The following is a 19,165-nucleotide window of genomic DNA, read 5'->3' as shown; positions in this document are numbered from 1 at the left end:
GAGAGAGAGTATACAAGTAGAGATCAGTACACAAAGTTCGAGATAATATCTCTCTTGTAGATCCAAGAGAATACTATTAAAGGATAACAGTTATAGTATCTCTATACTGTAATTGAGAGCATGAAACAACGGGTATAGGGTTAGATTCAAGTCATATTTCAGAAGCAAGAATAGCATACGCTCAGCTTGTCTTTATTGTAAGGCAAACACACTGATCTGTCTGTGCCATATGGCTGTGGACTCCACTAGTTCATTTAGCAGACAAGATCACCACCCCCTAATGTTCTGAAAATGGAGAAAACAGGAAAACACAGGTTAGTACACCAACACACAATTTGCAACACAACTACTGTTCTGAAATGGTAGCAACAGGAAACACGGTTAGTACACACACACACAACAACCCTACTGTTCTCGAATGGAGACAAAGGAACACACAGGTTTAGTAACACCACACACACACACACACAACACCCTACTAGTTATGACTGGAGACAACAGGAACCAGGTATACACACAGGCACACTACTGTTCTGAATGGAGACAACAGGAACACACAGGTTAGTACACCACAACACACCACAACCACACACAACCTAACCTTCGTTTGAATGGAGACAACAGGAACCACGAGGTAGTAACACACACACAACACACACACACACCTACTGTTGTGAAGTGGAACAACAGGAACACACAGGTTAGTACACACAACACATCAACACACACACACACAGTGGAGCACACACACACACACACAACGAACCACACCACACACACACAACCCTACTGTTTCTGATATGGAGACAACAGGAAACACATGGTAAGTACACACACACACCCACAACACACACACACACACCCTCATGTTTCTGAATGGAGACAACAGGAACACACAGGTTAGTACACACACACACACACCACACAGACACCACACACCTGCTTTCTGTTAGTCCCTGGCAGACGTCTGCCGTAGTGTTGAAGTGGAAAACAGTTTTCTGTAGTCCTCGGTGCTAGTGTTGAGTGGAACAGTTTTCTGTTTTAGTCCTCGGCTGCCTAGTGTTGAAGTGGAACAGTTTCTCTGTAGTCCTCGGCTGCTAGTGTTTGAAGTGGAACAGTTTTCTTTGTTAGTCTCGGCTGCTGAGTGTTTGGAGTGGAACAGTTTTCTGAAGTCCCTACGGCTGCCTAGTGTTGAAGTGGTAACAGTTTTCTCTGTAGTCCTGCGCTGCCTAGTGGTTGAAGTGGAACAGTTTCTCTGAAGTCCCTCGGCCTGGCTAGATGTTTGAAGTGGAACAGTTTCTCTGAAGTCCTGGCTGCCTAGTGGTTGACAGTGGAAAGTTTCTCTGTAGTCCCTCGGCTGCTAGTGTTTGAAGTGGAACAGTTTCTCTGTAGTCTCGGCTGCTAGTGTTGAAGTGGAAAGTTTCTCTGTAGTTCTCGCTGCCTAGCTGTTTTTAAGTGGACAGTTTCTTGTAGTCTCGGCTGCCTAGTGTTGAAGTGGAACAGTTTCTTTGTAGTCCTCGGCCGCCTAGTGTTGAAGTGAACAGTTTCTCTGAAGTCCTCGGCTGCCTAGTGTTGAAGTGGAACAGTTTTCTAAGTGTAGTCCTCGGCTGGCCTAGTGGTTTGAAGTGGAACAGTTTCTTGAAGTCCTCGGCTGCCTAGGTGTTGAAGTGGAACAGTTTTCTCTGAAGTCCCTCGGCTGCCTTAGTGGTTGAAGTGGAACAGTTTCTTCTCTGTAGTCCCCTTCCCGCTGCCTAGTGTTGAAGTGGACAGTTTTCTGTAGTCCCTCGGCTGCCTAGTGTTGAAGTGGAACAGTTTCTCTGTAGTCCTCGTTGCCTAGTCGGGTTGAAAGTGGAACGTTTCGTCTGTAGTCACTCGCTTTGCCTAGTGTTGAAGTGGAACAGTTTCTCTGTAGTCTCGGTGCTGCCTAGTGTTGAAGTGGAACAGTTTTTGTAGTCCCCGTGGCTGGCTAGTGTTGAAGTGAACCGTTCTCTGTAGTACCTTCGGTCTGCCCAGTGTTGAAGTGGAACAGTTTCTCTGTAGTCGCTCGGCCGCTAGTGTTTGAACGTGGAACAGTTTTCTCTGTAGTGCCTCGGTCTGCCTATGTTTGAAGTGGAGACGTTTCTCTGTAGTCCCTCGTGCTAGTGTTGAGTGGACAGTTTCTCTGTAGTCCTGGCTGCCTAGTAGTTGAAGTGGAACAGTTTCTCTGTAGTCTCGGCTGCATAGTGTTGAGTGGCAAGGTTATCTGTAGTCTCGGCTGCTAGTGTTTGAAGTGGACAGTTTCTCTGTAGCCCTCGGCTGCCTAGTGTTGAAGTGGAACAGTTTCTCTGTAGTCCCTCGCTGCCTAGTGTGGTGGACAGTTTCTCTGTAGTCCTCGTGCTAGTGGTGAGTGGAACGTTTTCTCTGTAGTCTCGGCTGCTAGTGTTGAAGTGGAAGCCGTTTCTCTGTAGTCCCTCCGGTGCCTAGTGTTGAAGTGGGAACCGTTTCTCTGTGTCCTCGGCTGCCTAGTGTTGAAGTGGAACCGTTTTCTGTAAGTCCTCGGCCTGCTAGTGTTGAAGTGGAACAGTTTCTCTTAGTCCCTCGGGCTGCCTGAGTGTTTGACACGCTGGACGTTTTCTGCTGTAGTCCCGGGCTGCTAGTTGTTGAAGTGGAACAGTTCTCTGTAGTCCCTCGGCTGCTAGTGTTGAAGTGGATCAGTTTTCTCTGAGTCCCTCGGCTGCCTAGTGTTGAAGTGGAACAGTTTCTCTGAGTCCTCGCTGCTAGTGTTGAGTGGAACAGTTTCTCTGTAGTCCGGCTGCTAGTGTTGAAGTGGAACAGTTTTTCTCTGTCGCCTCGGCTGCCTAGTGTTGAAGGGAACAGTTTTCTCTGTAGTCAGTCGGCTGCCTAGTGTTGAAAGTGGAACAGTTTTCTCTGTAGTCTCGGCTGCCTAGTGTTTGAAGTGGAACAGTTTTTTCTCTGTAGTCTCGGCGCTAGTGTTGAAGTGAACAGTTTTCTTGTAGTCCTCGGTGCTATGTTGAAGGTGGACAGTTTTCTGTAAGTCCCTGGCTGCTAGTGTTGAAGTGGAACAGTTTCTTTGTACATTTGATGTTGTTAATGTTTGTTCGGTTTCTGACAGAGTAAAACTCACGGACGACTAGTAGAAGCTCAAAACTAAGTTTATTCACCACTGGGTCAAAAAAGACTGTTTACCAAGGACATACTTTATACCTCTCCTGTTAGGCGCAGTCAAACTCATTACACATCTAGACAGCCGTCTGTTGCTAGGCAGGACTTAGGTGGTGTAATACAGACCCGTTCTTGTCACTGACGCTGACTCGTCCCGTATTCCCTCCTACTCACGGTTGTCCGTCCTTATCGGGACTGAACCCCAGACTGTTGCCTTGACGCCTCTCCATAGGATCCATGAGATTTTAAACCGTGACACGTTCTGACAGAATGTTAACTTTCTCACTCAGTAACTTCCGTCGGCCTGGTTCTCATCACCTCCCTTGACCACAAATACATTTATTATACATGTAAGTCATCAATAGGTTCTAGTATGGTAAATGAATAAGTATATTCCAAGCTAGATTCTAACGTGTCTGGTCTCCCCTCACCCTCTCTCACCCTCCCTGTCTCTCTCTTCTCACCTCTCTCCCCCCACCCCATCTCTCTCACCCCTCCCCTGTCTCATCTCATTCACCTTTCTCTCTCCTCACCTCCCCTGTCTCTCTTTCTCACCTCTCTCCCCCCACCCATCTCTCTCACACCTCCCTGTCTCTCTCATCTCACCTCTCTCTCCCTCACCCCTCCCCTGTCTCTCTCTTCTCCTCTTCTCCTCCCTGTCTCTCTCATCTCACTCTCTCTCCTCACCCCTCCCCCTGCCTCTCTCACTCCCATCTCACTCTCTCCCTCTTTCCCTCCTCACCTCTATTCCTCCTCACTCTCCCTCTTTCTTCTCCCTCAATTTTCCCTTCTCCTCACCTCTTTCCCTTCCTCCTCACCTTCTTTCCTTCTCCTCTTCCTCCTTCCACTCTTTCCCTTCCTCTTCCTCACCTCTCCCCTCACCTCTCCTCCTTCCCTCCCTCACCTCTCCCCCTCTCCTCCCCCCTCCTCCAGGAGTTTCTGAAGACCATCGTATTGAGGACCAGAAGGACTCTAGATGATGACGTGTTCTTACCTCTTTACCCCAAGAAGTGAGTCACAAACACAGTTCTCTACTTTTGTCCCCTAATCCAGAGTTTCTGAGAATGTGACACGGTGATAAAGAGAAATACACTTATTCAATGTCTGAGACGCCATTGGATTGGTTAGAGGGAAGTGTGTTTTGTTGTCTTCCAGTGTGTTGGAGAATAAGAACGGTGGTCCATACCTCTTCTTCCAGAGACAGTTCTGGTCCTGTGTCAAGGTAAGGACTGACTGGTTACTAGAACCACAGCGAAGGGCTCTAATGGGACATCGTTTAATAACTTCTTGACGCTACGGATCCCGTTACCGGGATCATTTTCCTGAACGACCGCTAGAATTGCAGGGCGCCAAATGCATAAATATTACAAAAAATATTTATAATCATGGAATCACAAGTGAAATATACAATTCTGGCCCCTAGCGTCAAGAAGTTAACTAGTCGCACATTGCGACCCTTTGAGTTAGATTTTTTTGTTTTATTAGTTGCATCGGTACGAGCTGTACTTTCTACATGGTCACCTCACTTAAAAAAAACGTCCTATTTTCTAGGAGGTTAAAACTATGATTTGGTCAAACCGTAAAATACATTATCCTCCTAATTCCTCTAATGAAAGCGTCTCCCTGCCTATATCTGTTTCGCTGGGGCCTGCTGCCTTCTGTATACCACCCCATACCTTGTCACAACACAACTGATTGGCTCAAATGTATTAACTTCTCTGGGATATGTGGGACGCTATAACGTCCCACTTGGCCAAAAGCCAGTAAGAATGCAGAGCGCCAAATTCAAATAAATTACTATAAAAATCTAACTTTTATTAAATCACACATGAAAGACACCAACTTAAAGCTACACTTGTTGTGAATCCAGCTAACATGTCAGAATTCAAAAAGGCTTTTCGGCGAAAGCAAACGATGCTATTATCTGAGGATAGCAACAGAGTAAACAGAGAGAGAAGCATATTTCAACCCTGCAGGCGCGACACAAAATATTTTGATTTGTTTAACACTTTTTATGGTTACTACATGATTCCATATGTGTTATTTCTTCACTTTTATTCTACAATGTAGAAAATAGTAAATATAAAGAAAAACCCTGGAATGAGTAGATGTGTCCAAACTTTTGACCGGTACTGTATTTAAGTACAACATGCAACAATTTAAAAGATTTTACTGAGTTACAGTTCATAGAAGGAAATCAGTCAACTGAAATAAATTAGGCCCTAATCTATGGATTTCACATGACTGGGCAGACACACAGCCATGGGTGGGCTTTGGGAGGGCATAGGCCCCGCCCCTGGGGAGTCGGGCCCCGCCCCTGGGGAGTCGGGCCCCGCCCCTGGGGAGTCGGGCCCCGCCCCTGGGGAGCCGTTGGGAGCCGGGCCCCGCCAATCAGAATTAGTTTTTTCCCCCACAAAAGGGCTTTATTACAGACCCTATACTGACAGCTGTCTGGGTTCAGGGCAAAAAGGTTTCTTCGCCCTTCTGACAGTTGTTGAGTCTCGTCTCCTTTTGTGTGTCTCTAAAACTAAGAGCGTTGTATTTGGTCCAAATCATTCCCTCATTTCTGGACCTCAGCTGAATCTGGTAATGAATAGTGTGGCTGTTGAACAAGCTGAGGAGACTAAATTACTTGTCGTTACTTTTGTAAACTGTCATGGTCAAAACATATAGATTCAATGGTTGTAAAGATGGTCTGACCGTAATAAAGAGATGGTCTACTTTTTTAAATTCGTCTGCTTTTGCAACCGCTAATGGGGATCCTAATAAAATTACAAATATAGCCTCAAAACATAAAATACATATATATATATATTGCGTGACGACATGAAGAAAGAAATATATAGGATGATGTTAGAGGGAAGTGTGTTTTGTTGTCTTCCAGTTGGTCAGGCTGTAATTCACAGAAATATCAGCTTATCTTGGTTTTTATACATACTGTATTATAGATATGGACTCTTTCTCCCTCCCTCCCCCTCTAGTTGCTAGGTAACAGATATTGACTCCTCCTAGTTGCGAGGTAACAGATATTGACTCTCTCCCTTCTAGTTGCTAGGTAAGATATTGACTCTCCCTTCTAGTTGCTAGGTAAAAGATATTGACTCTCCCCTCTAGTTGCTAGGTAAAAGATATTGACTCTCCCCTCTAGTTGCTAGGTAACAGATATTGACTCTCCCCTCTAGTTGCTAGGTAACAGATATTGACTCTCCCCTCTAGTTGCCTAGGTAACAGATATTGACTCTCCCTCTAGTTGCAGGTAACAGATATGGACTCTTTCTCTCCCTCTAGTTGCTAGGTAACAATCCTCCAGTGAGTGGTGTATTGTCTGCTTCCACGGTGAGAGAGTTGGCTCTGGACTCCACCCTGAACAGATACATCCTGTCAGCCCTACAGAACGCTGAGGCTGGGGCAGCAGCGTACTGAAGAGTCAGAGGGTACGCACAACACCACACACACACACACAACACAACACACACACACACACACACCGTTCTGAGGAATCCTACCTCTACCATGTCATGTTTTAAGATTGACTTTAGTTCAACATGTTTCTGTTGGGCTGTCTGTGTTTCTGTTGGGCTGTGTCTGTGTGTGTGTGTGTGTGTGTGTGTGTGTCTGTCTGTTGGGCTGTGTGTCTGTTGGGCTGTGTGGCTGTCTGTGTTTCTGTTGGCCTGTCTGTCTGTGTGTGTGTGTCTGTCTGTTGGGCTGTGTGTCTCTGTCTGTGTCCGTTGGGCTGTGTGGCTGTCTGTCTGTGTGTGTGTCTGTGTGTCTAGGTGGTGGAGTGTTTCCCAGCCCAGTGGTTTGTAGGGTTGAAAGGTCAGCAGACACTGCCTCAGCTGGAGCCCTTCTGCCGTTACCTCACCCACCTGGCCTCCGCTCTGCTGAGAGGTTCTCTGGGGGGGTCCGACGTCGACAAGAGGAACGCCAAGTACGTTATTACCTGTTATAAAGGCTTTTAAAGAGGTTATAGACACATTATGGATGCTGTCTCCCTGCACCACTGCAGGGAGTTTCTAGATGTTTAATAGACTAGTTATAAACGTCTCTCTCGTTCTCTAGGGAGCAAATCAAGGAGGTGGTGAAGCTGTTAGCTCGTCTCAACGCTCTGGATCACCTCATCACCGTGGCAACGGAACACGGCATCAAGGACATCGCACCTCTACTGGACTCCAAGTGACGTCACCGCTGTGTGTGTGTGTGTGTGTGAGGTCATCTGAACCCTGTGTTGTTGGGTCAAACTGCAAGGTTTATCATAATGGACGTTAGTGTGTGTGTGTGAGAGCTGGAGGAGTGTGTGTGTGTGAGAGCTGGAGGAGTGTGTGTGTGTGTGAGCTGGAGGAGTGTGTGTGTGTGAGAGCTGGAGGAGTGTGTGTATATATTGTGAATATTGTACATGTGTGAAAATGTGTCGGGAGGACTAGGAGACTAAGAGCAGGTCTGTTGGATCAGGAGGACTACAGATCATCACACACTTCCTCATCTGGAACTGCTCTACGGAGGAATTCTGGGAGATGTAGTTTCTCTCCACAGTCCTCAGACTGGGACTATTGCTACTTTCTACGGCAGAACTGATTTAAACATGAACCGCCATCTTCCCTCGCCACCTGGGCTGAAACCTAACATGGTGTTTTGTCTCATAGCATGATCCCCCCCTCCCCTCTCTCTCTCCCGTCCTCCTCATGACGATCGGAGAAATCCGCACCAAGAAGAAGACTTTATTGTCCGATGTAGACGAATGTCCAACGGAAACTTGTCTTTTTTTATTTAAACTGTCAGATGTCCTCTCACCTGCTCTCTCTCTCTCTTGTGTTTCACCCTGTGCCATGACTTCTCTGCTTAGCTGATCCTAGATCAGCTTATTGGTTGTCGCCCTAATTTAAAAGGGTTGAATGTAACTGATCATAGATCAGTATCTAGACTCTACTTCATTCCGTTGACGTAGTGTCTCGCACACAAACCGTTCTCCATCACGACCCTCTGATTGGATGAGGATGTAGAGGGGGGGGGACGGGGGCTTTATATTTTAATTTAGCAGATTTTTGTGTTAATGTTTTGATTTGAATTGAATAAAAAGTAGCTGTGGAATAAGATGTGTTTCTGTAGCTGTGTGTACCAGACGTGTCTGAGAGGACGAATGCTGAGCGAGGGACAAGTCCCCTCCAGATATTGGGTGTTTTATTCACTACGATCTATAAGGGAAAACTGATCCTAGAGCAGCTTGATTTACATACAGCCTTCTGGGTTTTCATTGGTGCATTTGAGATGTCCTACTGTTCCGTGTCTGTCTAGTTCGCAGGCTTCATTTACACAGGCAGCACAATTCTGATCTTTTATTAAACCGTTATTGGCCTTTTGACCAATTAGATCCGCTCTGAGAAAGAGCATGTAGCCTAGTGGTTAGAGTGGAGCGGCGGCAGGTAGCCTAGTGGTTAGAGCGGAGGGGCGGCAGGGTAGCCTAGTGGTTAGAGAGGATGGGCGGCAGGGTAGCCTAGTGGTTAGAGAGGATGGGCGGCAGGGTAGCCTAGTGGTTAGCCTAGTGCCTCAATACATCTGATAATAAACACCAAGCTCTGTTCCGAACTATACAACTAGAGGTATGCTTGCTCTAGTCCCTCAACGGCACAGCTAGGAGAACTTAGAAAAGTACCTCATAGTCGAAGGCTCTTTTTTTGTGTCAAAGGGCATTGAAATGACTTAGGAACTGAACACTTTGGAGAGGTGTGTGGCCACTTGGAAAGAACAGATATCACATTTACATAAGTATTCAGACTCTTTACTCAGTACTTTGTTAAAGCACTTTTGGCAGCAATTACAGCCTCTAGTCTTCTTGGGTATGACGCTACAAGCTTGGCACACCTGTATTTGGGGAGTTTCTCCCATTCTTCTCTGCAGATCCTCTCAAGCTCTGTCAGGTTGGATGGGGAGTGATGCTGCACAGCTATTTTCAGGTCTCTCCAGAGATGTCCGATCGGGTTCAAGTCCGGGCTCTGGCTGGGCCACTCAAGGATATTCAGAGACTTCTCCCGAAGCCTCTCCTGCGTTGTCTTAGCTGTGTGCTTAGGGTCGTTGTCCTGTTGGAAGGTGAACCTTCACCCCAGTCTGAGGTCCTGAGTGCTCTGGAGTAGGTTTTCATCAAGGATTTCTGTACTTTGCTCCGTTCATCTTTGCCTTGATCCTGACTAGTCTCCCAGTCCCTGCTGCTGAAAAACATACCCACAGCATAATGCTGCCACCACCATGCTTCACCGTAGGGACGGTGCCAGGTTTCCTCCGCGCGTGATGCTTGGCATTCAGGCCAAAGAGTTGAATCTTGGTTTCATTGGACCAGAGAATCTTGTTTCTCATGGTCTGAGAGTCTTTAGGTGCCTTTCCAAGCGGGCTGTCATGAGCCTTTTACTGAGGAGTGGCTTCCATTTGACCACTCTACGATAAAGGCCTGCAGTGCTGCAGAGATGGTTGTCCTTCTGGCAGGTTCTCCCATCTTCACAGAGGAACTCTGGAGCTCTGTCAGAGTGACCATCTGGTCCTTGGTCATCGCCCTGACCAAGGCCCTTCTCCCCTGATTGCTCAGTTTGGCCAGATGGCCAGCTCTAGGAAGAGTCTTGGTGGTTCCAAACTTCTTCACTGTGTTCTTGGGGACCTTCAATGCTGCAGAAATGTTTTGGTACCCTTCCCCAGATCTGTGCCTCGACACAATCCTGTCTCGGAGCTCTACGGACAATTCCTTCGACCTCATGGCTTGGTTTTTGCTCTGACAACTGTGGGACCTTATATAGACAGGTGTGTACCTTTCCAAATCATGTCCAATCAATTGAATTTACCACAGGTGGACTCCAATCAAGTTGTAGAAACATCTCAAGGATGATCAATGGATACAGGATGTACCTGAGCTCAATTCCGAGTCTCATAGCAAAGGGTCTGAATACTTATGTAAATAAGTTATTTTCAGTTTTTTATTTTTAATACATATGCAAACATTTCTAAAAACCTGTTTTCACTTCATCATTACGGGGTATTGTTTGTAGTTATTTTAGAATACGTCTGTAACGTAACAAAATGTGGAAAAAGTCAAGGGGTCTGAATACTTTCCGAAGGCGCTGCATATACAAAAGTATGTGGACGCCCTTTCAAATTAGTGGATTCGGCTATTTCAGCCACACCCGTTGCTGACAGGTGTATAAAATCGAGCACACAGCCATGTAATCTCCATAGAAAAACAATTGGCAGTAGAATGGGTCTTACTGAAGAGCTCAGTGACTTTCACCGTGTCATGGGATGCCACATTTCCAACAAGTCAATTTGTCAAATTTCTACCCTGCTAGAGCTGCCCCGGTTAACTACAAGTGGAAACGTCTAGGAGCAACAACGGCTCAGCCGGGAAGTGGTAGGCCACACAAGCTCACAGAACAGGGCCGCCGAGTGTTGAAGCGTGTAAAAAAATAATCTCAAGTGGCGCAGCGTTCTAAGGCACTGCAGTGCTTGAGACGTCACTACAGATCCGGGTTCGATCCCGGGCTGTGTCGCAGCCGGCCGCGACCGGGAGACCCATGAGGCGACGCACAATTGGCTCAGTGTCAAACGGGTTAGGGGAGGGTTTATCAGGCAGGGATGTCCTTGTCCCATCGCGCTCTAGCGCCTCCTGTGGCGGGCCGGGCGCATGCACGCTGACACCACCGCCAGTTGTACAGTGTTTCCTCCGACACATTGGTGCGACTGGCTTTTGGGTTAAGCCTAGCAGTGTGTCAAGAAGCAGCGCGGCTTGGCAGGGTCGTGTTTCGGAGGCCTCTCCCGAGTCTGTACAGGAGTTGCAGCGATTGGACAAGACTATAACTACCAATTTGGATATCACAAAATTGGGGAGGAAAAGGGGTAAATTCATCTGTCCTCGGTTGCAACTACCGAGCTTCATGAAATGGGTTTCCACGACCGATCACAATGTCAAGCATCGGCTGAAGTGGTGTAAAGCTCGCTGCCATTGGATTGGAGCAGTGGAAATGCGTTCTCTGGAGTGATGAATCCCGCTTCACCATCTGGCAGTCCGACAGACTAATCTGGGTTTGGCGGATGCCAGGAGAACCCTACCTGCCACTACACATCCAAGTATATCTGATCAAATTATGAGTGACAAGCATTGTAATTTTGAATTCCGTAAAGTGAGTGTGGAAGAGGTCAAATTATTGTTGTCTATCAATAATGACAAGCCACCGGGTTCTGACAACTTGGAAGGAAAATTATTGAGGATAATAGCGGATGATATTGCCACTCCTATTTGCCACATCTTCAATTTAAGCCTACTAGAGAGCGTGTGCCCTCAGGCCTGGAGGGAAGCAAAAGTCATTCCGCTACCCAAGAATAGTAAAGCCCTTTACTGGCTCAAATAGCCGACCAATCAGCCTGTTACCAACCATTAGCAAAGTTTTGGAAAAATGGTGTTTGACCAGATACTATTTTACAGTAAACAAAATGACAACAGACTTATAGGGAAGGACATTCAACAAGCACAGCACTTACACAAATGACTGATGATTGGCTGAGAGAAATTGATGATAAAAAGATTGTGGTGGCTGTTTTGTTAGACGTCAGTGTGGCTTTTGACACTATCGATCATCATATGCTGCTGGAAAAACGTATGTGTTATGGCTTTACACCCCCTGCTATAATGTGGATAAAGAGTTACCTGTCTAACAGAACACAGAGGGTGTTCTTTAATGGAAGCCTCGCCAACATAATCCAGGTAGAATCAGGAATTCCCCAGGGCAACTGTCTAGGCCCCTTACTTTTTCAATCTTTACTAACAACATTCCACTGGCTTTGAGTAAAGCCTGTGTGTCTATGTATGCGGATGACTCAACACTATACACATCAACTACCACAGCGACTGAAATGACTGCAACACTTAACAAAGAGCTACGGTTAGTTTCAGAATGGATGGCAGGGAATAAGTTAAATATTTCAAAAACTAAGTGTTGTATTTGGGGTAAATCATTCACTAAACACAAAACCTCAACTACATTTTGTAATAAATCATGTGGAAATTGAGCAAGTTGAGGTGACTAAACTGCTTGGACTAACCCTGGATTGTAAACTGTCATGGTCAAACCATATTGATGCAGTAGTAGCTAAGATGGGGAGATATCTGTCTATAATAAAGTGATGCTCTGCCTTCTTAACAGCACTATCAACAAGGCAGGTCCTACAGGCCCTAGTTTCTACCTTCTTAACAGCACTATCAACAAGGCAGGTCCTACAGGCCTTAGTTTTACCTTCTTAACAACACTATCAACAAGGCAGGCCCTACAGGCCCTAGTTTCTACCTTCTTAACAGCACTATCAACAAGGCAGGTCCTACAGGCCCTAGTTTCTACCTTCTTAACAACACTATCAACAAGGCAGGTCCTACAGGCCCTAGTTTTCTACCTTTCTTAACACACTTAATCAAACAAGGCAGGTCCTACAGGTCCTAGTTTTCTACCTTCTTAACAGCACTATCAACAAGGCAGGTCCTACAGGCCCTAGTTTCTACCTTCTTAACAGCACTATCAACAAGGCAGGTCCTACAGGTCCTAGTTTTGTCGCAGCTGGACTACTGGTCAGGTGTCATCAAGATGGACCTCTGAAAATTACAATTGGCTCAGAACAAGGCAGCGGAGAATGTGAATCAACACAAAGACACATGCATACAAACACACAATAACATACACGCTACACACACATGTACACATGTATTTTGTGTTATAGATATGTGGTAGTAGAGTAGAGGCCTGAGGGCACACTCTTAATATTTCGTGACATCTGTTGTGAATGTATTGTAATGTTTTTTTTTTAATTTGTATAACTGCCTTAATTTTGCCGGACCCCAGGAAGAGTAGCTAATGGGGATCCATAATACATGCAAATACCCTCCCCAATGCATAGTGCCAACTGTAAAGTTTGGTGGACGAGAAATAATGGTCTGGGGATGTTTTTCATGGTTCGGGCTAGGCCCCTTAGTTCCAGTGAAGGGAAATCTTTACGCTACAACATACAATGACATTCTAGATGATTCTGTGCTTCCAACTTTGTGGCAACGGTTTGGGGAATGCTCTTTCCTGTTTCAGCATGACAATGCTCCCGTGCACAAAGTGAGGTCTATACAGAAATGGTTTGTTGAGATTGGTGTGGAAGAACCTCTACTGGCCTGCACAGAGCCCTGACCTCAACCCCATCGAACACCTTTGGGATGAATTTGAATGCCGACTGCGAGCCAGGCCTAATCGCCCAACATCAGTGCCCGACCTCACTAATGCTCTTGTGGCTGAATGGAAGTAAGTCCCCACAGCAATGTTCCAACATCTAGTGGAAAGCCTTCCCAGAAGAGTGGAGGCTGTTATAGCAGCAAAGGGGGGAACCAACTCCATATTAATGCCCATGATTTTGGAATTACATGTTGGACGAGTTTCAATCACTCGGACCAGAGTTCTGAGATGAGGGTTTTATCTATAGCAGCAAGGGACATTTTCAATTTTCACATTCTCCAACTGTAATAATCCGACCTCACTAATGCTGTTCCATCATCTAGTGGAAAGCCTTCCCAGAAGAGTGGAGGCTGTTATAGCAGCAATGTTCCAACATCTAGTGGAAAGCCTTCCCAGAAGAGTGGAGGCTGTTATAGCAGAATTTCCAACATCTAGGGAAAGCCTTCCCAGAAGAGTGGAGGCTGTATAGCAGCAATGTTCCAACATCTAGTGGAAGCCGTTCCAGAAGAGTGAGGCTGTTATAGCAGCAATGTTCCAACATTAGTGGAAAGCCTTCCCAGAAGAGTGGAGGCTGTTATAGCAGCAATGTTCCAACATCTAGTGGAAAGCCTTCCCAGAAGAGTGGAGGCTTTATAGTAGCAAATGTTCCAACATCTAGTGGAAAGCCTTCCCAGAAGAGTGGAGGCTGTTATAGCAGCAATGTTCCAACATCTAGTGGAAAGCCTTCCAGAAGAGTGGAGGCTGTTATAGCAGCAATGTTCCAACATCTAGTGAAAGCCTTCCCAGAAGAGTGGAGGCTGTTATAGCAGCAATGTTCCAACATCTAGTGAAAGCCTTCCCAGAAAGATGGAGGCTGTTATAGCAGCAATTTCCAACATCTAGTGGAAAGCCTTCCCAGAAGAGTGGAGGCTGTTATAGCAGCAATGTTCCAACATCTAGTGGAAAGCCTTCCAGAAGAGGGAGGCTGTTATAGCAGCAATGTCCAACATCTAGTGGAAAGCCTCCAGAAGAGTGGAGGCTGTTATAGAGCAATGTTCCAACATCTAGTGGAAGAGCCTTCCCAGAAGAGTGGGAGCTGTTTATAGCAGCAATGTTCCAACATCTAGTGGAAAGCCTTCCCAGAAGAGTGGAGGCTTATAGCAGCAATGTTCCAACATCTATGGAAAGCCTTCCCAGAAGAGTGGAGCTGTTAATAGCAGCAATGTCCAACATCTAGTAAAACCTTCCCAGAAGAGTGAGGCTGTTATAGCAGCAATGTTCCAACATCTAGTGAAAGCCTTCCAGAAGAGTGAGGGCTGTATAGCAGCAATGTTCCAACATCTAGTGGAAAGCCTTCCCAAAGAGTGGAGGCTGTTATAGCAGCAATGTTCCAACATCTAGTGAAAGCCTTCCCAGAAGAGTGGAGCTGTTATAGCAGCAATTTCCAACATCTAGTGGAAGCCTTCCCAGAGAGAGTGGAGGCTGTTATAGCAGCAATGTTCCAACATCTAGTGGAAAGCCTTCCAGAAGAGTGGAGGCTGTTTAGAGTAGCAATGTTCCAACATCTAGTGGAAAGCCTTCCCAGAAGAGTGGAGGCTGTTATAGCAGCAAAGGGAACCAACTCCATATTAATGCCATGATTTTGGAATTACATGTTGACGACAGGTGTCCACATACACTTGTAAATTTTTCAAGGTATTGTTAAATAAATGTTAATAAATGTGACCCTAATTCAGAGTGGAAGAGGTAACATTTCCCCATCTCCACCAACCAGGCCTGTCTTCATGCTGCACCAACCAGGCTGTCCCTGTCACTCCCATGCTCCACCAACCAGGCTGCCCATGCTCCACCAACCAGGCCTGTCCATGCTCACCAACCAGCCTGTCCCCATGCTCCACCAACCAGGCCTGTCCCATGCTCCACCAACCAGGGCCTGTCCCCATGCTCCACCAACCAGGGCCTGTCCCCATGCTCCACCAACCAGGGCCTGTCCCCATGCTCCACCAACCAGGCCCGTCCCCATGCTCCACCAACCAGGGCCTGTCTTCATGCTCACCAACCAGGCCTTCCCCATGCTCCACCAACCAGGGCCTGTCCCATGCTCCACCAACCAGGGCCTGTCCATGCTCCACCAACCATGCCTGTCTTCATGCTCCACCAACCAGGCCTGTCCCCATGCCCACCAACCAGGCCTGTCTTCATGCTCCACCAACCAGGGCCTGTCTTCATGCTCCACCAACCAGGCCTGTCCCATGCTCCACCAACCAGGCCTGTCCCCATGCTCCACCAACCAGGGCCTGTCCCCATCTCCACCAACCAGGGCCTGTCCCCATGCTCCACCAACCAGGCCTTCCCCATGCCCACCAACCAGGGCCTGTCTTCATGCTGCACCAAACCAGGGCCTGTCCCCATGCTCCACCAACCAGGGCCTTTCCCCATGCTCCACCAACCAGGGCCTGTCTTCATGCTCCACCAACCATGGCCTTCTTCATGCTCCACCAACCAGGGGCCTGTCCCCATGCTCCACCAACCAGGGCCTGTCTTCATGCTCACCAACCAGGCCTGTCCTCATGCTCCACCAACCAGGCCTGTCCATGCTCACCAACCAGGCCTTCCCCATGCTCCACCAACCAGGGCCTGTCCCCATGCTCCACCAACCAGGCCCTGTCCCCATGCTCCACCAACCAGGCCTGTCCCCATGCTCCACCAACCAGGCCTGTCCCACCATGCTCCACCAACCAGGCCTGTCCCCATGCTCCACCAACCAGGCCTGGTCCCCATGCTACACCAACCAGGGCCTGTCTTCATGCTGCACCAACCATGGCCTGCTCTCATGCCTCACCAACCAGGCCTGTCCCCATGCTACACCAACCAGGCCTGTCTTCATGCTACACCAACCAGGGCCTGTCCCTATGCTCCACCAACCAGGGCCTGTCCCCATGCTACACCAACCAGGGCCTTTCTTCATGCTGCACCAACCAGGCCTGTCTTCATGCTCCACCAAACCAGGGCCTGTCCCCATGCTCCACCAACCAGGGCCTGTCCCCATGCTCCACCAACCAGGGCCTGTCTTCATGCTCCACCAACCAGGGCCTGTCTTGGTGCTCCACCAACCAGGGCCTGTCTTCATGCTCCACCAACCAGGGCCTGTCTTGGTGCACATCCTAATCTTGAGTATAAACAGAATATTTCCTACTTTATTAAAGTTGCTCCCTAGTCCTCTGTTTGTTTATCTTGTGCTATTTCCGTGTGTGTGTGTGTGTGTGTGTGTGTGTGTGTGGGGCCCCTCTGTAAAGGTTAATTCTATATCCTGTCTGTCATAAGTGCTGTAGTCATGTACAGTAGCTGTTGCTGTAAATAAACCTAGCTTTTCAGGATGTTGACTCCATAGAGTTTGTCCCGATGCCTCAGTCATAATAGTAACCAATTCTATGATAGTAACACTGCAGGGTTTATTAAATATACTGGAGTGTTCAGAATGACATATTATAAATAATTTAACAGGATCTCTGTGCTGGAGTGTTCAGAATGACATATTATGAATCATTTAACAGGATCTCTGTGCTGGAATGTTCAGAATGTCTGTCTGTGACAGAACATGCTAATGATTGACAGTTTTTGGCTCTTACGTCATATGGTGATATGAAGCAAGTCACTACTACACCAGTCATGTGCCCATTGACCCCCGTTACAGTCATGACATCACATGACTAAGGCACCACACCACTGGTTGGACTCGTTAGCCCACCCTCAGGAAGTATGCTCTGTTCTCTTTATCATGCAAGTCACTAGTAAACAGATTCAACCTTGTCCTTTTTCAGCAATCTACCTTGTGTTTAGTCAGGTAAGTTATTCAATAATAATTCAACAAATATAAATATTTGTATTATATATTTTTCAATAATAACCTGGTTATTGAAATATACACTCAGGTTTACCAACGGTTGACAATGAACCTTTTCAGTTTCATTTACAGCAGAACCAACTTGCGCTCATCAGTCAAATATTTTCATGGATAAGGTCGACTTATTGCCTTAGAAGATCACCTGTCATGTGATGTAAATCGTTGCCAATCCCATTCAATGAGGGTGTGTATGTATGCTTCACTACACAGGTCTGAACCCAACGATGTACTTACCGCTCAACTACTGTGATATCCGTTGGAACAACTGTTGGGACAAATGTACTGAAGGTAACACTTTTAAACTTTAAAACCTCTTGAGCTAACAAAAAAAAATGAATGGGCAGGCTAGAGGCTGTTTTAAACCTCTTAAATTAAACACAAACTAAAAGTATAACTGGTTGCTGTTCATTATACTATTGTAGTGAACAATAAGCGATACCAGACCTCCGGCGTAACAGGCTACGCATCGCGTCAATGGATGTAGCCCACTTGGTGGTACTTGTAACGTGGCTCATAGCGATGATCGTGGATATATACAGTATTACATGACCGTGTCGTAACAGTTCCTGGAAAATATGTATTGCCTCAGAGAAGGTATTGTAAGGTCAACAGCTGTACACGGAGTTCCGCGTGAGGTCGAGGGAATTGGAAGATACCGTTTTAATAAGCTGTTCCGGGAGAATCCAAAAATATATATTTCTTTGTAGGAATTGACATCAGCCCCCCCACAGATCTATAAAAAGGTAAAATACAATAACATGTTCAATAAATGTGCGTGTGTTTGTCATATAAGTATGGACACAAGTTGTACCAAACAAAGCGTGTGGGGCAGGTCAGTGTTATGACCTTGTCGACAGAGCGGGCCGACGCTACAGTGAAATTCATGGGACTAGTGCCTCAACATTTTACATTTTAATTGAACAATTACTCATAACTTCATAATACATTTCAACAGTATGAGACACATAATCCTTAATATAAGGTCATGGAAACCCTCTGTTTGAAAGAATTTTTGTAAAGGAATGGGTGAAAGCCTTGTTTATTCACAAAATGATTATTATGATGAATTTGACACTGCGCTGTGCCATTTCAGTAAATCTCACACAGATATGGTCCAGTCCACTATTCTACAGCTCCCAAGCGTTCTGTGTGTATAAGTGTTCACTAGTCTATTCTTCATGTCCCCCTCTATCCTTTCTTATATCCACTCAAATATAGACTGTCAGCTTTTAGGTGAACGTCAGGATGGCTGTAAACAGTTGGTACAGTACAGAGTATTTACACGTGTTAACAGTGTATGCATAGAAATCGAATTATATTTACAGGCAGTGAGGCAAATTTGATATGTATTTAAATAGATTTTTAAATAACTGATGTAAATTCACTTTGTGTGAATAATAATAATTCTTAAATATTGATTTTTTAAATAATCGGAGGAATTTGTAACGGTTTAGGTGTTGTACCTAGCCCACCCCACATTCCAGTCACATTCCTGTCACCTTCAACTTTCTCCGATATGGCTTGAGAGATATCAAGTGACAATTTCCTTAATGGAACTTCCTGACTGGTTTGGTTATCAGGTTGTACTCGAAGAGAGAGGGCCAGGATGTCATTTTGTGGATAAGGTTAATCAAGTATGTACCCTATGACCTATGACCTTACACTTACAACACAAAGAAAACAGCATCGTGCCAGAAGTGACGTTCAGATAGCGGACTTTAAATAAGTGTTCTTTCTGTTCTGGAATTTGTACTTTTACTTGTCCCACAGTAAAACAGCACTACCTCTAAAATGAGTCTCTCAGAGGTGAATGAGGAGGGCGCTGACGCAACCAGGCGTATCTTTGAGAATCCCGACACCGTAAAAGGAGCTGAAAGGTGAGTGA

At 46.3% G+C, this 19,165-nt stretch overlaps 1 protein-coding gene and 1 long non-coding RNA gene across 2 annotated transcripts; both read left to right on the top strand.

Moving 5' to 3' along the window:
- Positions 1-866: 866 nt before the first annotated feature.
- On the top strand, positions 867-8,250 carry LOC112075384 (PAX3- and PAX7-binding protein 1-like). Its single transcript, XM_070440892.1, has 6 exons — positions 867-899; positions 4,096-4,172; positions 4,318-4,384; positions 6,451-6,596; positions 6,936-7,090; positions 7,222-8,250. Exons 1-4 carry the CDS (start codon positions 867-869, stop codon positions 6,583-6,585), a joined length of 312 nt encoding a protein of 103 aa, XP_070296993.1. The 3' UTR covers positions 6,586-6,596; positions 6,936-7,090; positions 7,222-8,250.
- Positions 8,251-16,363: 8,113 nt separating this feature from the next.
- Positions 16,364-19,069, top strand: LOC112075383 (uncharacterized). Its single transcript, XR_002894972.2, has 3 exons — positions 16,364-17,220; positions 17,491-17,568; positions 19,051-19,069. It is a non-coding gene; the product is annotated as an uncharacterized lncRNA (long non-coding RNA).
- Positions 19,070-19,165: the final 96 nt, after the last annotated feature.

This window comes from Salvelinus sp. IW2-2015, unplaced genomic scaffold (genome assembly GCF_002910315.2).
Source record: "Salvelinus sp. IW2-2015 unplaced genomic scaffold, ASM291031v2 Un_scaffold3124, whole genome shotgun sequence".
NCBI classification, from domain to species: Eukaryota; Metazoa; Chordata; class Actinopteri; order Salmoniformes; family Salmonidae; genus Salvelinus; species Salvelinus sp. IW2-2015.
Note: the sequence above shows the minus strand (reverse complement) of the source record. Positions and strands in the feature narration are given on the sequence as shown.